At 36.5% G+C, this 25,166-nt stretch overlaps 2 protein-coding genes across 12 annotated transcripts in view; one reads left to right on the top strand and one right to left on the bottom strand.

The window, feature by feature from the left end:
* Positions 1-12,550, bottom strand: part of ptpn13 (protein tyrosine phosphatase, non-receptor type 13) — a 46,329-nt gene extending 33,779 nt beyond the window's left edge. For 3 of the 6 annotated variants that reach the window (XM_015376371.1, XM_015376373.1, XM_015376374.1), the window contains exons 1-3: positions 12,213-12,550; positions 3,416-3,535; positions 499-665 (exon numbers count right to left, since the gene is read on the bottom strand). In XM_015376371.1, coding sequence (XP_015231857.1) covers positions 499-665; positions 3,416-3,530 — 282 coding nt within the window. In that variant the 5' untranslated portion in view covers positions 3,531-3,535; positions 12,213-12,550. Of the gene's footprint in view, positions 1-498; positions 666-3,415; positions 3,536-12,212 lie in introns of those variants that run through there. The other 3 variants (XM_015376376.1, XM_015376375.1, XM_015376370.1) reach the window with 2 other exon arrangements.
* A 3,929-nt stretch (positions 12,551-16,479) lies between these two features.
* mapk10 (mitogen-activated protein kinase 10) overlaps positions 16,480-25,166 on the top strand; it is a 41,505-nt gene continuing 32,818 nt past the window's right edge. For 4 of the 6 annotated variants that reach the window (XM_015376419.1, XM_015376414.1, XM_015376418.1 and 1 more), the window contains exon 1: positions 16,481-16,759. In XM_015376419.1, the coding sequence (XP_015231905.1) occupies positions 16,757-16,759 (3 nt within the window). In that variant the 5' untranslated portion in view covers positions 16,481-16,756. Of the gene's footprint in view, positions 16,760-25,166 lie in introns of all 6 variants that reach the window. The other 2 variants (XM_015376413.1, XM_015376415.1) reach the window with 1 other exon arrangement.

Here is a 25,166-nt window from a genome sequence, read left to right as displayed (position 1 = left end):
CTTTGTAAGGAGAAGTGGCCTACTTTAAAAAGACTAAAAACAAACAGCACATAATGCTTTGGATGAATGCTTCACAGCAAATGTACTCTGTTTTAACCTATGAAGATTTTAAACCTGGTCCATCCTAAATTACGAAGGATTTTGAAATGTTGGTGATCCTTTAGAAAAACTCTTACGGATCCACTGCCTTAAGGTAACAAATAAAGACTCCTGCCATCACCAATCTGCTAAAGATTGATACGTTGAAGATGCTTAAGACAGTTTTCTTTTGTTCTTTTGTTTGATTCCTCCACTCTCACTCATGTCACATTAAAAAAAAAGAAAGACAACATGCTACTAGATAAAAGAAGGAAATAAATGGGAGGATGTTTACAAAGCTCTACACTATTTTATTTTCGGGAGTGCATCACAGAACTTTGGTAGCAATGCACTGAAATAAAGACACAAGGAAGAATGTTTATGTTTCTGTCACAGTATGCATGACCCATCAGTACACACCTTTTCAATGTCAGAAACCGTATTCAGAGAGATGCCTTCCATGACCTCTGGGGCTGTGAACGCTCTCAAGTCCTGCTGAGTGACATACTCATCTGTAAATGAAATGTTGCCAGAGGGCATAAGCAGGAGGGACCAGGGTGAGATGATGAAGCCCATAGCTGCAGGGTCTGGAGATGGAAATAAACAATAAAACACAAACATGAATAAAAGACAGTGGTGAACTTTTGAAAACTGCCAAATGAGCACAGAGACAAATAAACGTTAAAGTACAGTCCTCTAAATCTCAAAACTAGTTATCAAATTCTGTCCAGACATTTAAAGCCCAAATGTCTCACACTTAGACATGTCTATCCACAGTGGCTGTTCCTGCAAAGAGCTCTAGTGTTTATGGATAGTCGAGCTGACTGAAGTAAACACAAACACTTGTTGCTTGCCTACTCTGCAAAAACAAAAATCTTGAAGCATGGAAGCGAAAAGGGAATGACTACACAGCATAAATCCCTTTTCCTACAAAGCCACAGGCAGTGCTATGGTTAGAGACAGCTTTAAAAATATACAAAGGAATGTTTGAGCTGTGCTGCAAAATTCTTTTCTTCGACTCATACTTCAGTTTGAGAAGAGCGGAGCGTGGAAGAGAGGAGCTCAATTTGACGAGCCGGGATAAAAAAATCTGCTTTCAATAGCTGGAATTTACAAAGTAAATACAAGTTTCCTGTTTAAACCCATCTGACCATTCAAAGACGTTTCAATCACAAGGAATCATGATTTTTCTCATAATTTAATGTTTTGTTGCTGTCTGATGGGCAACTAAACAACCGTTGATTAGAAATTCATCTGAATTGTTGCTCTTAAGTAGAGCAAATTTTCACACTTTCCTGAAAACACATATTTCTACCCCAAGAGGTGATTTATGCCTGTTTCGAAAATGGTTAAAGACCTCGGGAGACTTTGAGTAGCCTGCAAATTATTTGAAACTCACACTATCCCTACAGTGAGCATAATGATGGAAGAGTCATTCTGTGGGGATACTTTTTAAGCAAAACTAGGAATGTTTATAGTGAGATGGGTGGGAATAAATGCATGAAAATACCTTACAGAAGAAAAGGAAGACGTGAGACTGAGGCTACGGTTTGCCTTTCACATTAGAAAGAAAGAAAAATGAGGGAAAGAAGAGGAGGACATAAACAACGAGCAGAGGAGAGAGCAAAGAGGCGTTTGTTTGGGCTGATGATAAGGCAGTCCACAAAAATGCCACAGAGGAGTAAAATGTGTTCATGCAAAATTCATAATAAATAAAGAAACAAAACCACAACTCTGAAGTAGGGCAGTGTTTTTGTTTTTGTTGGCCCATGCACATTTAGGAGGAGGTGACTTCTAAGTTAGCTAGCACGCACAAACCTGCAAAAAAAACATGTCTCCTTCCATTTGATGTTGATCTAAAACCAAAAGAAGTACCATTTCTAGATCTGTGCAGCTGTTAAAGACAAACCCTGAAAGCCTCTTAGCTGGGACTGCAGTAAAAAAAACTATGTTTTGACTTGTGACATGAAATCCTTAAAGTTTGGAGGTTTAAACATCACAAAAAACAAAGTTAAAAAACACATGAATGATTTTACAGGCTAATATTATTAAACGTAGGGAGTATTGGAAGGTAATTCTATTAGTAATCAGGAAAACTCCCATCAGTTTTTCAAAAACATTCATTCTTAAACTGCAATTTATGCATGGAGAGAAAAAAAAAAACTACTGGTTTCGTTTACAAATACTTTAACAATCTCCTGATCTTTACACACCTTCACATCTTTCAAGATAAACAGAAACTAGGAGGGTTAAATTTAGATAAACTGTTTACATTCTATGTTGGGTTTTTTCAGCCAATATCAAAGAGAATATCTGCAAAGACTCAAAATAGCAGCTAAGATTTTTAAACTACAATTTGCTTGGATTGTAAGGGTTGAATATAGAGCATTAATAAAAAATTCTTGATGCAAACAGACTTTTACACAGTTCACGGACTATAATTGCCGGGTCCAACATCTGCTATTCAAATTTTAGCCTCACTCAGCAGTCCAGTGGCCACAAGTTACACTGTACGACTACACACTGTAGAAGGATAAAATGCTGCTATAAATACAACTGGGAATGTCAGGGGGGAAAAAGCAAAAGGAACACAAAATAAAGATGGAAAACCTTCAAGTATCCAGCTGTAATTCTTGTTTTATCTAAAAAATCCTTCACACCAAAAAAGCCTTCTGATCTTTTCATAAATGTGACCTTAGAGGATTATTCAGAAACATTTGCTGATAAGATTTTTCAGCACAGTAAGCAAAACCAGAAAATGGAGTCAGGCTGGTTTTACGCACAGGGTCACGTCCAAGTTACTGCTTTTCATGGGAATCTACAATGGTCAACTCTTTAGATGACACATTGGTTGTTATCAGGTACTGGAATAAAGAGTGAAAGCAGGAACCTCCTTAAGTGTTTTTAAAGCCACATGCAGGACGCCGATTTCTGCAGACTCACATCCTCTCCAGTGTCTCTGGAGTAAAACTTCCCTCAGTACCTTTCCCTCAGACACTGCCTGAGATTTCTCAAAAAATAAAATGTCTCTGGAAGCTGAAAATTAACCATGTCTATAATTTGACGTCCTTGGTATTTTTTTGGAAAAAAATTTACTTTAAGTAAGATCTGCAGTCAAGTCTACTAACTATTATCTGTCTTTTTACGGTTAATGTGACAGCTCTTTGGAAAAAAAAAAAAAAAATTAGATCAATAAGTAGGAATAAATAAACTATTAACCCCCCTCTTTACTTTGCTGAAAAAAAAATCTATCAAATAAATTATTAGTCTCTCTGAATGATGGATTATTAACTGGATAATCAGAAAAGATAAAAAGCAAAATAAGGTGCAGCTCTACCTTTGTTGAAGAGTTCTTGGAGGCTCTCGGCGCTCTGGCTGAGCAGGGCCCATACCTCCTCCTCCTGCAGTGGGCCCCCTCGAACTTCAAGGGCCTCTGCCAGAGACACATGCATCTTCCCTGCACAGGTAGAGAAGAACCAGTTATCATCTGCATACAATATCACAAACATTCATCCAAAAGTTTTGTTTAAAGTCATATGAAATCTAATTAGCATGCTCATGTTCACCTCCAAGTTTATTGTTTGCTCTTTTAACTTGATAACAAGCGAGAAAATGCTATATTGACTTTTGTCTTGTTAGAAGAAAGAAATAAGAGTTTTGAAGGAATAAGAGCTGATCAGAGCTCCGGGTTCAGAAAATGCAAAGCAGGACCTCTGGGTCTAAATTCTGTTCATGTCAGCAACTAAACAGTCTTGAATATGTTTGAAATCGTTTTTGAAGCTGCCGTTTTTACTGCCTTAGAACCATACAGTCATAAATTTCCCAGTGTTTATTTGGTAGTAAATAGTCAGCAACACAAATAAACTTGGATTCTGCCAGAGTCAATCTAATTTAAAACATTACTAATACCAACAGAACAAAAAAACGGTATATGGATGTTGAATTCAGTAACATTTTATAGTATAGAAGATTTATTTACCAAGTCCTGCCAGGGAGATCAAGATCAGCTTGAGGCTGAATCAAAACTTAAAGGCCCTTTAACCTAAAGCTGTTTCGCTTGTGTCATGTTTTAAAACCTGAAGCATAACATGACATTCAACTGATACACCAGGAAACTCAACATGACTTTAATTTGTATGGAAATAAAACCAATACAACCAGTTGGAACAGGATGCGTTTACTCCACAGCATCTGCTGGCTGAGTCATTCACACACGGACGTGAATGAGATAAAAACACATGCAAAGTTGCCCCTGATCTGTCACAGTTTCTGTCTGAACTCCAGCCACAGCTCTACAGTGGTTACAATAGTTTCTAATCTTCCCGATTCATCAATGGCATGTTAACAATGTAAGCAGAACAGGAAGCTCCAGTTTTTCTGTCTTTTAACAGGCTGTGCAGAAACTATTTGCACGATGCTACAGTTCCACGTCTGAAGGGACCAAAGACGATTTTGTTACAAAACATGGGTTAAACAACAATACAAACCCCAAACAGTAAACTGATGTTAACATTGACGTCGGAACTTTTTAATCAAAGTAATGTCAGATTTAAGCTTGTTTTTAGCCATTAGGTGGATCTCCTATAAAAACAGATGCACCATACAATAGCTTGGAAATATCAACTGAGGTTCAAACACTGAAATTAGCATGAAAGGAAACATTTTACTTCTAAATAAATCATCTTAAGCCATGACATCCCTCTATCGAACTCACCTCCTTATCATGTTAGCAGAAGACAGAAATGTGATCCCATATCAAATACGCATCAGTTTTTTTAATAATTAGTGGACCCAACATTTCGTGTCAATAGGTGTCAAAACTCTAAGTGGCAGTTGGGAAAAAACTATTCATGAACTGAAGAGTTTCGTAAGTTTCTGATTATCTATCTCTGATGTATTTAGTCATTTCTTATTTTTTCTGTTGAAATAAATAAATCACTAAATCTACTAAAGGCTCTAAGGCACAGACGGTTTATTTCAAAGTTCCATATTTATACAATTCCCTGTCAAACTCCAACAAAGTGAATAAAGTAAGTTTATGTTACAGTACTTGAAAAAAATGTCATAAAAAATAAAGAGAACACAGACCAATCGGTGCAGGACAACAAAAAGCCTATTGCTGCACTTCTGCTAATTTCGCTGTTATTTCACAGTGCCTTACTTGATCTGATTTTAAAACATAAAGTTAACAAACTCATCATCAAAATGATATTGAAATTGTTATTTACTGACTAAAACACAAGAGCACTAGATTTCCCAAATGAAACAAAAGGGGGACAGTATGGATTTTCTTAACTAGAGCCTTTAAAAAAAATTAAATTCACTTTTTTCAAATGGGGGTTTCCAGTAAAACGCTGGACTACCTGCCTGGTTCGGCCCTTTACAATATAAGGTTGTCCTCAAACTCAAGCCAAAGGAAGATTTGGATCCAATGTGATTTACACTTGTAAACCTTGTTAGCAGTGTAGCTAAAAATCATCACAACACAAATTGCTGAAGGCCTGTCTTGTTTGCTGACCTTTTATTCTGTAAGGCCAGTCAGAACAATGATGCCATATTTATTTGAGTTTTCCTCTGATAAATAAAATGCATATCAGAAAAAAATTATATTAAAAAAGATCATGTTGAGACTTCATAGGTCCACGCCTCATGCTGTCAGGGTTACACCTCTACCCTGAGGCTGGAAGGTTAGACTTTCCCAATTCACAGATGACCACTTCCAGCCTTAATTGTTTTTGAGGTCTTCAAAGGATCCAGCCTAAGTTGGAAGGTTCTTCACTGGAATGTTTTATTAACGTAGGGGAGGGGGGTCATGAAGTAATCACTTTCACCTACATGCATATTATAAGTACTTAAATATTAGCAAGACAGAATGTGATTAAAAATGCTATAAATGGGCGTGCTTTGGTGGCGCAATGGTTAGAGCAAACGGCCCATGTACGGAGGGTTTGTTCCTTGATCTGGGCATGCCACATGGCTCTTCCCCTCTCCCATACCCCTTTTCCTGTGAGCCTACTGTCCAGAAAAACGAACCGCTAGTGCCGTAAAAAACAAAAAAAACCCGACAAATACATTTAAAACTCAAGGTAAACTTTACAAAGCACTTTTTAAGTGTTTCAGAAGGTGATTAAAAGCTGAAACTAAAAAAACGAAAGTTTGTTAAGCAATTAAGCCTAAAGGAAGTTAACAGAGGCACACGGTGGATGAGGTTAACTCAGGGGGTTTCATCGGAAGCTTTGCACATGTGTGGCTCATGTTCGGTGGGCAAACCGAGTAGAGACGGCCTTTTCTCTCTAACTGCAGAAACGGGCTCCAGTGTTTTGGAGCAGGGAGGGGCTAACTCACTTAATACTCGCTGAAGACACTAAACTCAGCTATTGGTGCATCTGTTGTTAACAACGTCTCCAAGAACACAGGAAATGGTCTAGATTTTGTTGCTAGCCTAAGGGCATCCAAAGTGCAGCCCAGGGTCTGTTGGTGGTCCCTGGGCTGAGCTTTAGACACCCTTAAGACTGGTTTATACCCAGAAACCAGGTCGTCTGTCTGTGTGTCGCAGTGAACGCAAATGTGTCACCCCCCCTTCTGCAGTGCACCTCCCCAAAATTGTAGGTGACCGCAGACAGTGCCGCAGATAGCGTTGCAGGTAAGACAGAAAGGATGTTTTGTTTTTATGACCGCTTTCATTGAAAACAACTTGTGAAGTTGGACTAAATAGAAGAGCAAAGGTGCGCAAGAACACTGGGACCCTTTTTCCACCTGGATCCCCACTCTTTTTCGCCCTCATGTCCCTCCGTTGTCATACAAACTCGCCTCCTGCGTTTTTCCACTTCCTCACCGACTCGACCATATCTAGACCCACAGCGAGTTCATGATTGTCCCTCTTGCATTGTGGCGAGGAATAACATAGGACAGACCACGCTTCAATATTGGGCATAAATCAAAAATATCTGCAACAAGCTCACTGCGACACAGTGCTGCAGGAGTATAACCTGCCTGTCAGGTCTTTTATTCGCCCTTAGGTCTGAGTCATCGTGGGCCTCAATAAGGATTCCATAGATGGCATACCTTTAGTTTGGGGAGTCAAGTGGCTGATGCAGACATACATGTAAACGAATACATTATGGAGCAATTTACACTCTGCAAGGCCAGAAAACAAAACAAAACAAAAAACGAACAAAGAAGGAAAACACAAAAGATTTGGATCAAACTATCCCCTCTATAACTTGAAAAGCTTTCACTTATGCCCCTTTCCCACTGCCCCAAAAAAAAAAAAAAACAAGAAAAAAAAAACAGCTTAAACCCGGTAACGATCGGTTTTTAATGGCAGCGGAAATAGCTCACTAACGCGTGTCTACCCAGGTCAAACGACTTGGCTAGCGACCCGTGTTAAAATTAGCTCGGCTCTGATCGATATGTTTTGGGAACAAAAGAGGCGGGTTGACTCACTAAAGAAAGTTGAGCACAATATATGGACAACAACACACTGCACCACTTGCGTCTTATCTAACAAGCTAAAGCCATTTTGTTTACATTTAATAAACATGGCATTGCACTGGTAAGAGATATTCGGAGGGACAAAAGAGCGAAACAATTAAGCATTGACTATGTCCTGGCTTCCTTACATGTTTCTCTCGATTGTTTACTTTCCTGATTAGTATTGCAGTGGTGACATCATCAAGGCTATCCCAGCGTGATGGCATCACCAGATATGCAGCTGCGGGAACAGAGGCCATGCAGCTTGCCAGCGAGGGGTTAGACCCAGCATTTTTTGCCAATGGTAAGGAAAATACAAATGCCGATTGTTAGCGGGTCGACCCGTGTTTGAAAAACACACGTTAATACGGCATTTTAAGTGGGAAACAGGCTATAGAGAGGGGATGAAGCCCTTCTGTTTTCTGAATATAATTTCTCCATAAACTGTTGCAGTTAACTGGGCCACCAGACTCATTAGTTCCATTTTTTGGCTGAAAGCAATATGTGAAACAATGTCCTTTCTATGAATTGGAGTTTTCTGAAGGGAGTTAATGAGTAAGCCCTTCACCAGCTTAAATGTTTATGCAGGAATGCAGGTTAACCATTCTACTCAAAGGGAGGCGTGAAGTTAGAGCATATAGTGGGATACCAACCATCTTGTTCATTAGCAATGAGAAAGAGGAGAGCGGGTGCTGTGAGGGCTGATTGTTTTGTGACCCTTGTTATTTCAACAGAGACCTACAGTGGAATGTTTTTTATCTGTGCTGAGAGCGCTGTACGGGCCAACTACCCTCTCATTGGGCCGTGGTTCTGCTCATTACCGAGGGTGTTCAGCAATCTGAAGGCAGAAAGGCCTCACCATTTTAGAGCCTGCTATTTGGATCTTTGTTCCCAGGTATCCAAGAACAACACCAACCAAGTAATAGACTGCTGTTGTTGGTGAGAGAATTTCAAAGAAATAATCCTGGAAACCTGATTTTTACTTTGCACTTGTGAAGATTTTCCCCTCCACCCACCTTCCTGTGTGTGACACCATTACAACTCCTTGGATGGATTTGAAAACAGTTCCCTAGAAAAATGAATAAGAAAACGCCCACTTCTAGGCACTACGTATAAAAATGATTCACTTTGTTCTTTAAGGATGATCCATTTCTAAAACACAGAACAAAAGCTTCCTCTTTAAAACAGAGAAAAGCAACTCATCTATAGGAAAGATATATTCTAGTTTTGGGAAGCAAAAATCATAACAAATGCTATGAGAAGGAATTTGATAATATCCTCCAAAAATCAGAACTGTGGTCTAAGCTGGCAAGGACATCTGGAAATGGAGAACAGAGGCAGTGATGGGTGCCAACAGAGAGGTTTAAAAAGAATGCTGGCTTTTCTTGCCAGGAAAATTCAGTAACAAAAGTATTTTTGTAAATTTAGATGAATTCCGTTGTCCAAAATTATAAAAGCGATGAGCACACATTGATAAGGTTATCTCTATTAGCCCACATGGCTGGACATGTAAGGGGGAGAATCAGTGAACTCCTGAAAGGCAAACACAGCGAAATATATCAACCCTGCAGATTGATAACACTAAAGCAAATCCTCATCTAGAACATCAGTTTAGGAATCAAGTATACTGATATGTTGTGCATATGCATTTAAATATTGTGTGTTGTGTAATTTTGCAGTGCTATGGGTCTGCGCACAGATTTATAGGGTTGAAACAACGCTGTTAAGGAGTTAACTAAACAGTGAGGTATCATGCAGGCTGCGATGGACTGGTTATCTGTCCAGGTTGTACCCCGCTCTTTATCCATAGACTGTTAGAGACAGGCACCAGCGCTCTGTTACCCTGGCAGAAAAGCAGTGGACAGGTAGGTGATTGGGTGCCCAGTCCACACTAGGGTATCTTTACATAAACATCTTAGAAGAAATGCACGTCTATATAACTGTACAAAGCACCAAAAAAGTAGTAAATTCTAGGTCCTCTGGTAATACTGTGACACGGCCACAGAGTAACTTTAAAACCCGGCTCCACATTGGAACCCCATTTTGAATAATTATCTTTTCTTCCAAAACCCTGGATCCATCTGGATGCACGGCCTCAACAACAAAAACTCTTTGTTTGTGAATCTAACCTCTTCTCCATGTTGATAAGACCAAAGGCTCCATCTCTACATGTCATAAAACAAGTGATTTATTTTTATTCCAGTTAAAAATAACATTCAGTTGGGGGAGGAAAACAAAGTATTTTAATTTTATTTATTATTTATTGATTATTATTATTTTTTTTTCCTACTTGCTTTGATTTTGTTTTATCTTCCTGTATTTTAATCATGTAAAGCACTTTGCATTGTCTTTGTACTGAATTGTGCTATACAAATAAATTTGCCTTGCCTTGCCTTAAGTGAAGATAATTAGGCTAACTGTAATCAGCATCGTTACTGCAAGATTTGAAATCATCAATATTCCTTTTTTTCCCCAAAACTGGCAGCTTTGCTTTGTAGTAAAGTACTTGTATGAGTTGTAGAGAAAATCAAACAAACATTATTTTTATTTTAATATTCTTTTGAACACAAAACTGCTATTTTTAAATCCGATTATATAGAAAACTAGAAGTAAAAAAACTTTCAGTGGTCTACTTCAAATGGAAATCCAATGCTTATTTTCCTAGTTAAAAAACAAAAAACAGCCTGTGCTGACCATAATATCAGAATGGTCAATGTTGTAACAAATTGTTCCTCTTTATACCCCCACAGAGGCCACCATCCATCTGACATGTAGCCTTGCATTTGCATTGAAATGCTGTTAAACAAGTGTATGAATGTTGATATTATATATATATATATAAGTTTAACAGCGAAACCTGTAAACCTATGAAAGAATTAATCCAGCTGATGGAGCCATGCAGAGACAGACAAGATGCAATGAATTATTGTCTTGGTCCCTCAAATATAATTTCAACCATAACTCCCCGAGTATGCAATTGTTAAAGTAAGAGTTAAAGAGTTAAGAGAGAATTAAATAAACTTTGTCAATTTAAAAAGCAAATTGTTTTGTTATCTGGTGTTGTATCAAAAGGCAAAACATCTGGATGTTGTTGAGATGGAAAGTTAAAGTTATGACATGTGGGCGCTTTAGCATAGTGTCCGCCATGGGAAAGTGTAGAAGATGCTGGTGCTCTAACAGGACATTTTTCTATTTTTTTATTTATTTTGTAGTAGCACCAGTTAAGCTTTTTTCTGTTTAGATCAACAAACAATAAAAACGACCCATTTCTAGTTCTCTTTTGAATTACAAGTTATTACACAGTTTCTCCTTGCTCTGTATGCTACTTACTTTTGTCTAAAACTAACAAAAAACCTAATGCACATACTCTTGGGTGATATGTTTGTAAACCAAAATGGTGGAGAGTTTCAGGACTTTATTTATGTTAGTAACCCAAAAATAAATAAAACTAATTAAAAAAAAAGAATTAGATTTTGTTTTGTTTATCACAGATCTAAGCTGAAGGGAGTCAAGGATCATTGACCTCCACATAATATAAGCTGTGCATTATTGCAAGATAAATTACAAACTATAAATGCAGTTGCCTAGCTGGGTTTTATGTGAAAGAAACAGTAGCAGGATATAAGTGACAGCACTGGCTCATCTACATAAAAAAAAGCTAAAAAAGTGGTTGGTTCACATTCTTTGTGTTTTACATACCATCTACAGCATTAGCAGATGTAGTTTTCCAGATTACTCAGAACACAGGCCAATACAGGGTCAACTCTGGCACTTCCTAGTAAAAATATTCCTCCACAAATAAATAAAAAACACTTTTATCCACCTATCCACAGTTCTTGTTTTCCACTAAAGTCTGTCTTGAAATGCCATGACTATTTCCTTGCTTCATTTCTCATTTTGGTCTGGACCTCATCCGCCCCATTTCTGTTAATCACAGGGTTGCTATGAGAACTGTGACATGGAGAGCATTTCTTTTTCCTTTTTTTTTTTCTTCTTGAAAACAAAACTAAAACACAGTCTGCCTTCTTCACTACACAAGAGCAGCTTTCCACTTTTCTCCCCATAAAGATGCTCAGATCACCTTTACAATGACAGCACAGGATGGGAATGTTCTTTAGCTTAGCTTCCCCCTGACCTTTTACTCTGAGTTAACTTTAGTATATTTCAATGTTAATGAAGGGGGAGGGGGGTTAAAGATGCCTTCTCACATACCAACCCATAAAACCTTCAGTCAATACTGATTATATGGCTCTAAAGGCTTTGTTAACAAGGGGAAATGTGTGCTAAAACATTAAACATGTGGTCTATTTTGTCAACATTAGCTAAACTGCTCAAGTGATAGATGTTGGAAACTGTTAGACAGCAAAGTATCTGCTATTTTTGTTGTGGGGGGTTCTCTACCTCCCAAAATGCTGCATCTTTACAGATGTGGTCCAAATGTGAACATAAGCTTAACAAACTTGTAAAATCAAAAAATCCAACGGTTTGTAGCTAGGCATCTGTTAACTACGCACCGAAAACAATCAAGTCTGCTCAAAATTACTTAATCCCTGAGGTTTTAAAGATGGGTTAAAGTTAGCCAAACACAAACACACACACACATAATAAAATAATAATAATAAACACAAACGAAAAATGTAATATGTTCAAAAGTAGCTTACCCGGGAAGGAGAATCAGACAGTTAACTGAGAAACAAATTGGAGTACTCCGGCGAAGCTAAGAATCCACACACCAGCGGCTCCAGACGCCATCCCATCCACAAAGCAACATCTTGGATTGTAGTTAACTACACGGACAAGCAGACAGGCAACAGGTTTGCGCTCGCGCGACTCATTCCGCTTTAGCTTTCCTCTGCGTTGACTGAACCGCTGTTCAAATTTAAAAACATGGACATTAAAAGATAGTTTTAAAGTTTGGGAGTCCCGTTTATTCGCTTCGGCTCAGTTAAGTGCTCTCCTCCCGCGAAACAAAGTTACCATTTCTGTGGAGCAGCGGAATAAGCCCTCCCCTCTGCCATCTAGCGTGGACTGACTGGGAGTAACCAGACACCTAAGCGCGGCCGCTGATTGGCTCCTTCCTGAGGACTGTCATTTCAACCGCTGCCATGGCAACACACAACCAGCAGGGAAAGGTTGAGCAGAGTTTGGTTTATTAAATTGACTGAGCAGTTCAAACCTACGGAAGAGGAGTAGGGCCACTAAAAAAAAAAAAAAAAGTAACTGATTTTTAAATTCTATTTCAGTTTAAGTCAGAATTCTTAGATTAAAGTCAGAATTCTGAGATTAAAATCAGAATTCTGAGATTAAAGTCACTATTCTGAGATTAAAGTCAAAATTCTGAGAAAAAAGTCAGAATTCTTAGATTAAAGTCAGTATTCTGAGATTAAAGTCACAATACTGAGAAAGATGCCAGAATCTTAGATTACAGTCAGTATTCTGAGATGAAAGTCAGAATTCTGAGAAAAAAGTAATTATTCTCAGATTAAAGTCAGAATACTGAGAAAAAAAGTCAGTTTTCTAAGATTAAAGTCAGAATTATGAGAAAAAAGTCAGAATTCTTAGATTAAAGTCACAATTCTGAGATTAAAGTCAGAATTCTGGCCTTTTTTCCATATTAAACTGAAATAAAATTTAAAAATCAGTTGATTTTTTTTTCAGTGGCCCTAATCCTCTTCCATACAAATCCGTGTGCCTTTAATCTCAAAAACCAAACAAGACAATGTATGAAATGTTAAATAAAACAGACTGATAACTTTTTCCCAGCCAGATGCTAATTTTTTAACTTTTGTTGTTTTTAATTATTTTTCAATGTTTTGTGATATAAGTTGTAATGGTAACCATGAAGTTGTTACCAGTATGGTATCAATGCATATAAGGTACAGGATAAGGTCCCAAAATCCTAGGGTTGCCAAGCAGATTTTATGTTGGGGCAACCTTCCACATGCAACCACACCTTGATTGCTTGCATACACAATTGAAGGATTTAATTACAAAGTTTGTAAACAACTTGTTAAACTCAATTTTACTTGTAATTCATCTTTTTAATTATTTTAATCACATTATTTATTTAATAAATGTTAATCATTACATTATTAATTTAGGATTTTTTATTTGTTTGTTTTTTTCTTCTCTGACAAATTCACTTGGTCTGAAAGTCTGGTTTAATACACAGCATTGCAGACCATACTCATGAGCGTTGTCCAGTTTAATAGCTTACGTACACAGGCACACATACATTTTTATTGATTTATTTTTTGTTTTGAAGTTTCAGAAAAGATAAAGTTTGACTTCAGAACATGCACAATATCAGAAAAGATTATACCAAAACAACAAATAATTTGATTGTTGTGTCAGTTTGTTTTTTCTTTTGCAAATGTTTAACCTAATGTAAATAAGACAACATGCACCCTCCACACCTATAGCTGCGCACATCAGGACAGCTGACAGAACAACTATTTATTCCAGCTGCTACCTGATCAGATAGTACAACTAAATGTAGATAAATTTAATCATCAGAAAGGTTATCATACTGCAAGAATCTAATACCAGCTGGTGCCAAACATGGTATTTATAATACCTATCACAAATTATTTTCTCTATATTTTTATTACAATTTAGATTTAAAATAGAAAAAGAAAACAACACACATTGTTTGCCTACTTCTCCAATTCATCGTTTGTTTGTTTTTTAGCTTAATTTAAGATTGTTTTTTCCCCTTATGTATTCCAAATAATGTTCTGATCATTTATTCCAAGAGGAAGCAAGCAAACAAAGAAAAGTACATTTATTCACATAAGCAACAGTGTAACATTTAATCAGAAAAAAAAAATTAAAATTGTGCTACTCTTTTAAGGGTGGATGAGGAAAATCTAAATATCCATATCCAATCAAAATATGGCTTTATTAATCTATTAAAGAACGTATCAGTGTGCAAAAATGCATTATCATTACCATCTTTTGTCATTCCAAATTTATTTTTTATTTTTTTAAACTTCTTTGAAAGTCAGCAAAAATCAAGATTTCGCTGGATTTCCCACAACATCCCAAATAAGGAATCATGTACACATTCAGGAAGCAATACTCAGCTGAGTACTTCCTTCCCGCATGGAACTTCAAAGCGCTGCGTGTTCAAGGTCCCTTTTCCGCCATCTAGTGGCTGTTATTCGTTATTACACGGTCTTTACATCACGTTGGCTTCATCTGACACAAGCTGCAGCAGGAATGATAAGGCTTGATTATTTGACTATCAGAGATTTCCTTTTATTCCAAGGTGCAGAATTCAAACATTAGTATAAAGACTTGTTCTAATGCATATAATACCCCATAAAAAAAAAAAAAAAAGAAGATCTTTGGGCTAATTGCATATGCTAAATTTATGTATGCAATTAATGTACATTTAATTCAAGACTTTTCAGTCTATTTCTGTTTACTTTGTTTTAGAAGAATTAGCAGTAATATTTGGAAAAGATTAAATACAAAATATTTCATATCAATGATCCTCCTAATCTAATTCTATTCTTTAAATGATCTGCACTTAATTATTTCTTTTCTTGCTCTTTGATGAAAAATAATGTTTTTAATCCCATAATAATGCAATGGAACTAAAACTTAACTTTATTTTTATTTCTCTTTCTGCCTAATACAGGTGAAGTATAAATAAAATGTACGAACCTTTTGACCTACAACGCCATACAATAACATTAAAATAAAAAAAAAATAACACAAACAACATCGATATAAATAATATGAATAATAATAATGACATGTCTGGAGGACAAGAAGTTTCACTGAAGAAGAAGAAAAAAAACCACTTCAAATTTACCATTTAAATTATTCAATTAGAAATCCTATTTGAAAAGCGCTTTCTAACTAAACATTTTAAATTGATTTATTAAAGAGGAATTATAAATCCTTTTAGTTAATCAGTTTTTTAATATTACAAATCATACTTTTATATGGAGATAAAAGAAAAAAAATAATTGGTTGTACTGCCACACATGATGCACAAAATGACCAATTATCAAACATCTGATGAGAAATTGTGATTGCTTTAACTGGTTTTTAGTGAGCTCAGGTATGGAGGAACAATCCTGCCATAATTAAAAATAAATACAGTAATAAATAAATGTTCCTAAAATAAATAAGCATACAATTAATTGCCCCCCCAAAATACAATAAACAAATAAATGAAGCTAGAAATTAAAATTATATATATATATATATATATATTATATATATATATATATATATATACATTTCTGCCTGTTGTTTTTACATTTATTTATGCATTTCTTCCTCATAATGCTAATGAGGAGGGATGTGTCAAAAAAATACAAAGGAAGAATAAAACAGAAAAAAAAATATCATCACATGCACATAAATAAAGACTTAAAAAATAAGTAATAAACAAATAAAGTCAAAGATTATAATGGACAATAAATAAATAAATAAGGTAATTATTACAAAGGCGAATAAATAAAGCAGCTAATTAAATGAGATCCATATATTTATGTCTCACTGTATAATTTAATTTTCTACCAACATTTATTTGTTTATTGTATATTTGGGGGCAATTAATTGTATGCTTATTTATTTATTGAGCATTTATTTATTTCTGTATTTATTTCTAAATATGGCAGAGTTGGTCCTCCATACTTAGGGACCAGGAGTGTCACCTGCAAAAGATATTGCAAAATTGAATTTAAATGAAAAACTAAATAGAATAAAGAAAAAAAAAGAAATAGCTGTTTTTCTTTTTCAGTGACTCTCTTGGTCCTCCATAGCATACAGGGTGAGATCAGATGATATCCCTCACCCCTCCCATCTGCTGTCTCCATGTGATCTCTCCCTCTCTCTGCTTTGACGTCAGACATGGTCCAGGACGGTTGTCATAGCAACATATTTCCCCATCCCTCCCTCTCCGTCTCTGAGCTCTGGTGGGTTTACAATGGTACGGCCAGCATCTTGCAGCACAATGGTTGTAAGGTGGTGAGCTGGGGAGAGTGATTCAGCATCAGCAAACACCGGTTTCCATCCGTTTTTTTTAAAACTTGTTTTCATTTCTTCATTTCCCTGCTTTTTTTGAAACGCCTTTTTTGCTTTTTATGTTTTGTTCCACCCCCAGCAATGGTCACTGCAACGTTTCTGGTGGGGATGTTTTGAAAGGGACTGGCTCCGGACTGGGATCGTCATCAGCTGGCACGGAATGGTAAGGCTTTACATTGTTTATCCCACCACCCGCACAAGTTGCCAGGAAGATGGAGTGAAGAATATTGATTGGAAATTGAAGGTTAATGAAGTCCACTTTGAGATTTCAATTATAGGGAGAAATCCCCCTATATACAGCAGCAGTTGTGCCTCTCTATAGAAATGCCCCCAAAAAACAGAGCTTATTCAATTCACTTGCAAACAAAGAAAAAAATATATATATACATCACCTAATGGTGTAAAATAAAACAGAGCATAAAGCATAGTCTGCATTAGTTTTATGTAACAGCGTAATTAGCCTTTTTTAAATGTGTTTAGGACTATGAATTGATGTTGGGCGACTGTTTTTCAAACCCCAGTAAAGAAGGCCTTTCATGCAGGGCTTGGTTGTCTCTCCTCCTCCTCAGAAGTCAGCTGCGCACCTTGTGCATTATGCAGAGCACCCCTACTTCACCAGGATGTGAGACCAGCCTGGATGTTTCATAAGTCTGACAGGACTATAGATAGTGCAAGTCTAGTGCTTTCTATCATTCTGAATAAAGAGAGATAGATGTGTGATGTGTTTCTTTTATCCTCCTTCTATGCTGTGGTTTGCTGCAGCTGCTTTAGTGTTTGTATTTCAAACAGATTTTATTGGCCTTGTTATGAAAACTGAGCATACGGAACGGATGGGATGTCTTTCAGCCATAATCTGGTGGTATTTCGAGGTGTAATATTTTCTAAATCATCCAAGCTTGAGGAATTTCATTCCACATCGCTGAGACAAAGCAACCCCCCTTACAGTTTAAACCCATCCGATCTCTAGCACTGATCACCCATGTATGCAAAAAAAAAAACAGATAGTGTTAATTTAGAAGCTGCTTCATTAAACCTTCCAATTAGTTATTTTGGGGCCAGATTTTAATTTTGCTGTTAAGTTTATGTTTGCAGAAATTCAAAGGCACCCTCTGCATTAAAGACAGAAAAGAGCGGGGTTTTAGCGCCGTGACCTTGGCTGCTGAATTATTCAGGAGGCAGGCATGGGAAAGAGCTACAGGAAACAGATCTAAAAAAGAATAATCACCAAAACCTTACATGGGATATATCTGCAGTAAGTGCAATAAAAGTGATATCTGTCTTTTATAAGAGCAATAGAATTGTCATTTTTCCGCTCCTTGAAATGTCAGAAAAAAACAGATTTCTAAAGCTGTATCTTTGTGTTTACACTCAAATTTTGTCCTGGCGCTAGAAAGGTCTGCATTTTTAGCTGCCTCTGCAGGTCTGCACAAATTGACAATTAATGGCATTGATTTCTGAAAAGGTTGCTTGTTTATGCAATGCAGAATGATTAATGGAAACCAGCCACAAGCAAATGAAAGTGAAGCTGCACCATATAACTGGGAATTTATTTTCGTTTTGTTTCTTAGACGTAGGAGCATCACAACGCCCATCCTTAGTTATGTCACATCAGGTGATAGTAGGAGAGTAAACATCCTCCTCCTGTGACATCATTCAGGCAGCCATGTGCTGAAATATACTTGAGCATGTTTACTGCTTATATTAAGGTGAAAAAACTCTGTGGTTCATCCAATCTAATGCAAATGTTAGTAGTATGTTTGCTTTTTGCAGAGCTACTACTGTTAAAATATTAGATTAGAAATATTCAATGAGATATTATTGTTTGTTTTTCTTTTGCTTTATGTAAAAGTAGAATATTGTTGTTGTTTTTTTTCTATAAAAAGAAATGAAGAATAAGAAGAAGAGTTTTGGGTCAATGTGCCCTCTATCATCCCAGATACATATTTCTATGTCATTATTGGGTTTCTTACACAGACCTTGTTGTGGTAAGGCTTAGTTTGGTTCATAGTTGGGAAATGTTAAATCATTTTGATTTAGGAAAACCTTTATGCTGGTTTTTATTCCTTTTTGAACCATTTGTTTTTTAATTGAATAAGAGAGCCTAAACAGAACTTCTGGTTGGGAAATTATATTTAATAAACACATAAAACCCTGGTTTCGTTACTTTAAATCATTGGTAGTTAAAACAAAAATGATGCATTTCCAAGAACAAATTATCATTTGGCAGAAAGGGCCTTTTTGTACCAAGAAATGTTTTTTTTTTTTTTTACTAGAATATTGCAGGGTTGTTAATAATTACTTTTAAACTCTATAGAAATGGACTCTTAGTGGTTAACAGATGCCGTTTGAAAGAGAGCTCCTTTTCAGGTTTGAGGTCAGGCTTGAGATGAATAAAATTAAAAGCCATAAAAAAATAAAAAGGTACAAAGGTAAAAAGATGTAAAATGGCCAGTCCATCCAAAAACCCTAAAGTAACACAAGCAAATGGAACCAAAAATAAAACAACACACAGTGTATAAGTCAAGTTCAAAAAGAGTTGTCTTTACATGTATAGTTATCACATGAGGGGGCTTATTGCCATTACTCTTTAAATATTCATAAAGCTAGATTTTAGTTTTTTTTAAGGATGACTAATGATCCATAGTAATACTGTCACTTCCACAATTTTCTATTTTTTTTGCTCCTTTTTCAGACCTCTCACAACCTTAAATAAAAACCACAACCTTAAATAATCATTTCTATTAGAGTAATACAGAAAATGAAGACTAAAATATTGTTAAAGATTTTATATAAAAACTGTAAGAAAAGTTATTCTATCGGTTAGTGGATTACTTTATTTAGAAGTTTTATTTATATTATACATTTCTTGAATCTGACTTAAATCTTTTTAAGGTTACATAATTGATTAAAAATATTGTAAATATTTAATAATAATGAAATAATATATATATTTGGAAAAAAAATTGTCAAAAAACAAAAACAAAGGACCAGTTTGATTTTCAAAGTGTATTATTAGGTGACTAATACATTCCAGCCTAAGTATAGTAAACAGCATAAATGTGTTTGGATTTTACTTTGCTGTAAAATAAAATTGATCAGGCTGGTTAATTTGGTTAATTAGTTAGTTTAAAAATAGAAAAAAAAACTGTTTTACAGCAATCCCTCCTTCTGAAAAGTCAATAACCAACAGTGGAGGGTAACTGTCCTGCTACTTCGATCCATATGTTCATATTGTTTTATATGTTAAACAAATGGCTCAGTTCCTGGGCTTAAACATGCAATAGCAAAACAGACAAACTTTGGGACATTTATGGGATTCAAGAATGAGTATAATGTTATGTTAAATCCTCAAGTTGTTTATTGGTGAATACCTTCTATAGAATGAACAATAAAGGAATATAGAATGTTGAAAGAGGGAAACACAGGAGGTTTTTGGACTATTACTGAATGAAAGATTTTGAATTTCTGCCTTAACATTGATTTTGAACTTTAACAAATACAAATCTTCCCAGTTTGTTGGTGTTAGCCACATTAATAGTGACCACACACACACACACACACACACACACACACACACACACACACACACACACACACACACACACACACACACACACACAAAAACCCAGAAACATAGCAGTAGAGTGACATTCAGAGTTACATAAATAGTTAGCGTGCCTAACATGCAGCTTTATTTTTTTTCTCTTTATTTTATGTGTTTTCAAAAGCAGCTGAGTGCCACACTTCCAAACTGTGTCCGATTTTGTCCCAATCCCCCAAGAGTACATCTGCAGAGAGAATTATGAGGCAGCAAAGGTCACAGATTGTCGCAGCTCAGGGGCCATCAGATGAGTTTTAGAGGAGGGGCATTAAATCCAGACAAATGACAGCCACCGAAAACAGCATTATACCAGCAAATGTTCTCCTAGTGTTCTTATACATTATTGGTGAATAGGGTTTTGTATGTGGAGAGGATCTTAATAGAGTTTCTTATGAGGATGCACGCATGTGTTGGACTTAGATTTCCCATAACATACTAATCCTTTACATCCAGGGTTCGTCATAACATTGATTTTGTTAAAAAAAAAAAAAGAAAATCTAAATATTTGTGACCCTGCCTATGAAAACCCAGCTAAAGTCATTTTTTGGTGAATCTCAACTTAATGTATAAAACTATTCTTAACATTGTGTAGAATGGTTTTATACATTAAGTTGAGATTCACCAAAAAATGACTTTAGCTGGGTTTTCATAGGCAGGGTCACATTTCTTGAATCTTGTCAAATGAAATAAAATTTCTCTCTTCTTCTTCTGATTTACTCAAAGTTTATAGTTATAAAAACATTTATCTGAATGCGATAATCTCTCTTTTTCTTACCAATACCATTTTTATCTCTTTTCCTCAAAGCCTGATACGCCGATTCCAGATTTGACTGTGTTTTTCAATCCCACTATAAAAATTCCCCTTTTATGCATTGAATGCTTTGTTATTTAATTTATTTAGGCATATCATGTTACATGATTTTCTTATGCATTTAAAGACAGAAAATGATGGAAGTCATTAAAATTGATGTCTTCACTGGAATAAGGAAAATAAATCTGATTTAAAGGAAAAAGTTCCCCATTCTCAGTCCTGACTGGATAATGCATCCCTTAAAAAAATCAGAACTGGCAGATTTGCCAGTCGTTTTCCCTAAATTGAATACTTGTATGTTAACATGGAGAGCAACAGCAAGGGAAAGGGATTTATGAAGCTCTGAAATTACAAGTCAATAGAGGCTAGTAAACATTCATCTGTCTGTAGATGAGCTCTACAGTCCTGCTGCTGTCTTGTTTTCCTGCAGCTATAGAAGTGCTTCCCTTCCCCTCCCCTGAGCCCAAATAGGAGGCCGTGGCACGCTTGGCTCTGGCTGCTTAGCCTTCACAGCGAGACAGAGCTGCATACTGCAGAAGTGAGGCTGAGGTTGCTGAACCAAGCACTCACAATGGAGCACAGAGGGAGGGGGAGGGGATGCGCATGCAACGCAGCCTGGGAGTCTGGCAGCAGGAGTGGTGGGAGAGAGGGAGGGACAAAGGCAGAGAGGCAGGAGAGGGAGGTTCTCCTGATCAGTGAGGATGGAGGGGAGTGAAGACATAGATGGATACGGACAATGCTGCGGTGTGCATTGTGTGACTTTCACAAAGAGTGTAGCTTTCAGGCCCTTGGCAGGAGGAGAAAGAACGGCAAAAGGAAAGGAAAAGATGATGGATACAAGAGGCAATAACTGTGGCTGCTTTGGGCATTCGGACAAGTACACTGTGCTTTATCATGGCAACTAAAGCCTTCTATCAGCTTGTTCAGTGCAGTAAAAAGAAAGATGGCCGGATTAAATCCTGTGTGACCGCATCGAAACAGTTACTGCTAATAATGGAGATATGACTCGCAGCAGCTCAGGCACTGTGTGCAAATCTAGAGCAGCTTTCTGTGAGTTAGCAGACTCGTTAAAACCTAAAAGCCCACTTAGAGTTAACAAGAAGTGCAATGGGGTTTATCACATCCCTTCTTCAAGATATTTTAGTCCTTCTTCTTTCATACAAAATAAAACAATCACCTGATACCTAATTCACAATAAGTAAAAGACACAAACAACAACTGTAATTTGTAAATGCTGCTACGGAAAACTGAGAAGCATCCCCATATCGACAGCTGCACAGGACCCACTTTATATTTATTTATCACATTAATTCAATTAAATTTTCGATTCAGTTATTTTATATAGCACCAATTCACAACACATGTCATCTCAAGGCACTTCAAGAGAGACAATTCAACCAGATCATACATTTAAATTGATTCAAAGTTTTCTATCAAAGGAAAACCAGCTGATTGCACCGACTCAGTGACTTGAAGGCAATCCCTCGCACCAAGCATGCTTGTCGCAACAGTAGGGAAGAAAAAAATCCTTTTTAACAGGAAGAAACCTCCAGTAGATCCAGGCTCAGTGTGAGCGGCCATCTGTGGAGGCCGACCGAGGTTCAAGGAGACAGAAATGGACAATAAAAAAAAAAGCAGAGACACAAAAGGTCACAGTCAACCAGCTCCACAGGCGGCCCCATCCAGGAAACACACAGCCAGGCAGATGAACTCCAAGCCAGCTTCCATGTCAGAGGATTAAGAGAGCACATCCAGTTAGTCACAGTCAGAGAAACAGGACTACACTGAAAAACAGGCCAAGCTTCATCATCTATAAACAAAGGTGTTGATGGCAGCAGCACAGCTGATATTTCTCTCCAGGATGGTGTCACAGTCAAACAGCAACAGACCAGATGAAGCTACCATGAGAAAAAGCAGAGAGAGCATACTGAAAACAATAGAAAGCGTATAGGCAGAAGAAACGTAACAGTACCACAAAAAAATGGCCATTAATGTACCTCCACTACGTTTTGCAGTGTGGACCAACGTAGTGGGGGTACATTTCCCCATGAGACTGGGTTGCATACTGCTAGCAATTGAACTGACAAATTATACAAAATAGGAGAATAGAGATAAAATGAAGCAGAATGATGAAAAACGGTCCCTGTGTCTTCCAGCAGTCTAAGCCTATAGCAACATAACTAAAGAGACTTTGGATGGTAATTCAGTAGATTTGGTTATTTTTCAAAAAAATCAGTAAAAATTTTCCCATCAACTTAGTCCTTTTTCTAAAATTATCGATAGGCTCCTTTTGTTGTTATAATGATACAAAACTAAATGAGTTGATATCTTAAGTCTTGCAGTTGCACCTATTTGTGGTTTAGGTTAAAAGTCTTTTTTGTTGGTATTTTTTCGTATATCATTTATCAACATTTTCATTGCTTAATACTAATGAGCTGCCACTGATACTAATTCATAGAAGATGGTTAGAGTAAAACTGAATTCACTAAGTTGATTGTCAGTGTAAGTCGAGCATGGTTATGACAATTATTTAGTTTTTAATTTTAGTTTCGAACTTTTCTATAATTAAACTAAAATAAAAAATACTACACAGGGTAAAATTGATCTTTAAATGACAGGATAAAGTAGGTAGTGCTTTCGTACCTCGATTAATTTCAGTGCTGATCTTCATTTGTAACTTGATTGTGGCATGATTAAAGTATTTATTAACAAAGTGTTATTCCAACACTCCCCAAAAAATCCCTGCATAAGAATGAAAAAAAAATCAATACTTTTTTTGACAAAACATTGGCATTCAAGGCATACTTGGAAAACCCCAAAATATAACATTTGGATTTGGTTTTCCCGGATTATTGTTTTTTGCAATATTTTCTGACATTTCCTTTTTTAAAACATTTTTATCTTTTACATTTGGTTTATCTAGATTTGTTTGACATTTAATCTTTTTTTTGCATCATGAGGAGGACCACCTCTGCACCACCATGTTCTAGTGAAGTACAGTGTCTTCTTATTCACTGTAAGGAATAAAGTGTTTTTTCCATCCCTTGTCTACACTTCGTCTCCTAATGAAGTGATCTGATGACTCGGAGGAGCCTGCATGTCCTTCCATACAGAACTATGGGCTTTTTCAAGATAAGGACAGCCTTGGCTTTTGATAAGCTGGCTTAGTTATCCTAAAGACTCTGAGATGCATTGCAGGGAAACCCTGCACAAATCATCCATATTGCAAGATTGTCCCATTTTCCATCCAGTGGCATATTTTTGCTTCTAGAAACACTCAGAACCACATCTGTTAAGCAAACAGGGAATTATGCTACATTCATGTTGTTGGTTTTCAACTTAGCGTTGTAACTGTTTCTGCTATGATTTTACTCACTGTAATATGGTTAAAACAACACAAAAATAGGTTTGAAATATCTTCTTTATCTTATAACCTGTGCAGGTAAATCGAATCCATCCTGAGGGGACGCAGATTAAAATCAGTTTTTTTGTCTGCAAAGGTCTTTAAAGCCTATGACCAGTATGTGTGGGGTCTGCAGAGATGTTAGCTGCTTTTTTCCTGATTTTGGATCTGTTCAAGTATTGGCTCTAGGGAGGTTAGCCTCAATGATACTCTCTGATCAGATGCTACTGAGCATTGTACACTTGGAAACTCCAGGTTTTTGCAACACTAAACTTTGAATGTTTTTTAGGTTCTCACCCAGCATTGTTTGTCATAGTTCAATATTGCTCTGGCTGTAGGTTTGCTTACATCCCCTAAAGAAGTACAGGATAAGAAGAACACATATTTCCCTTTCTTAAACAGCCTGCTCTCTAGTAATTCCAATCTTTCCCATTTAAAGACTGGCTAAAGTTGTATTTAGACGTTGTATTTATATCCCAGCAAAATAGAAAGTATGAATGCCGAAATGCAAGAGTTACATTTATTTTATAAGAGTTGTTAGTGTGCCAGCATATGCATCACCAGAGATCTTTCTTCAAAACAATTATTCCTAAGGTGTGACTTTCCTTTCTGCACTACAAATTAGCTTATATTAGAGGTTGTTTTTCAAAACATGGTTTGCAATAAAATGGTTTAATATAGGACTGTTTTCTACATTAATTGTAACTAATTCCTTGATACCAATTCTGTCCCTCTTTAACATCCATAAAGCTTTT

This window comes from Cyprinodon variegatus, unplaced genomic scaffold, assembly GCF_000732505.1.
Source record: "Cyprinodon variegatus isolate N-32 unplaced genomic scaffold, C_variegatus-1.0 Scaffold134, whole genome shotgun sequence".
NCBI lineage: Eukaryota > Metazoa > Chordata > Actinopteri > Cyprinodontiformes > Cyprinodontidae > Cyprinodon > Cyprinodon variegatus.
This window is presented reverse-complemented; position numbering and strand designations above follow the sequence as displayed.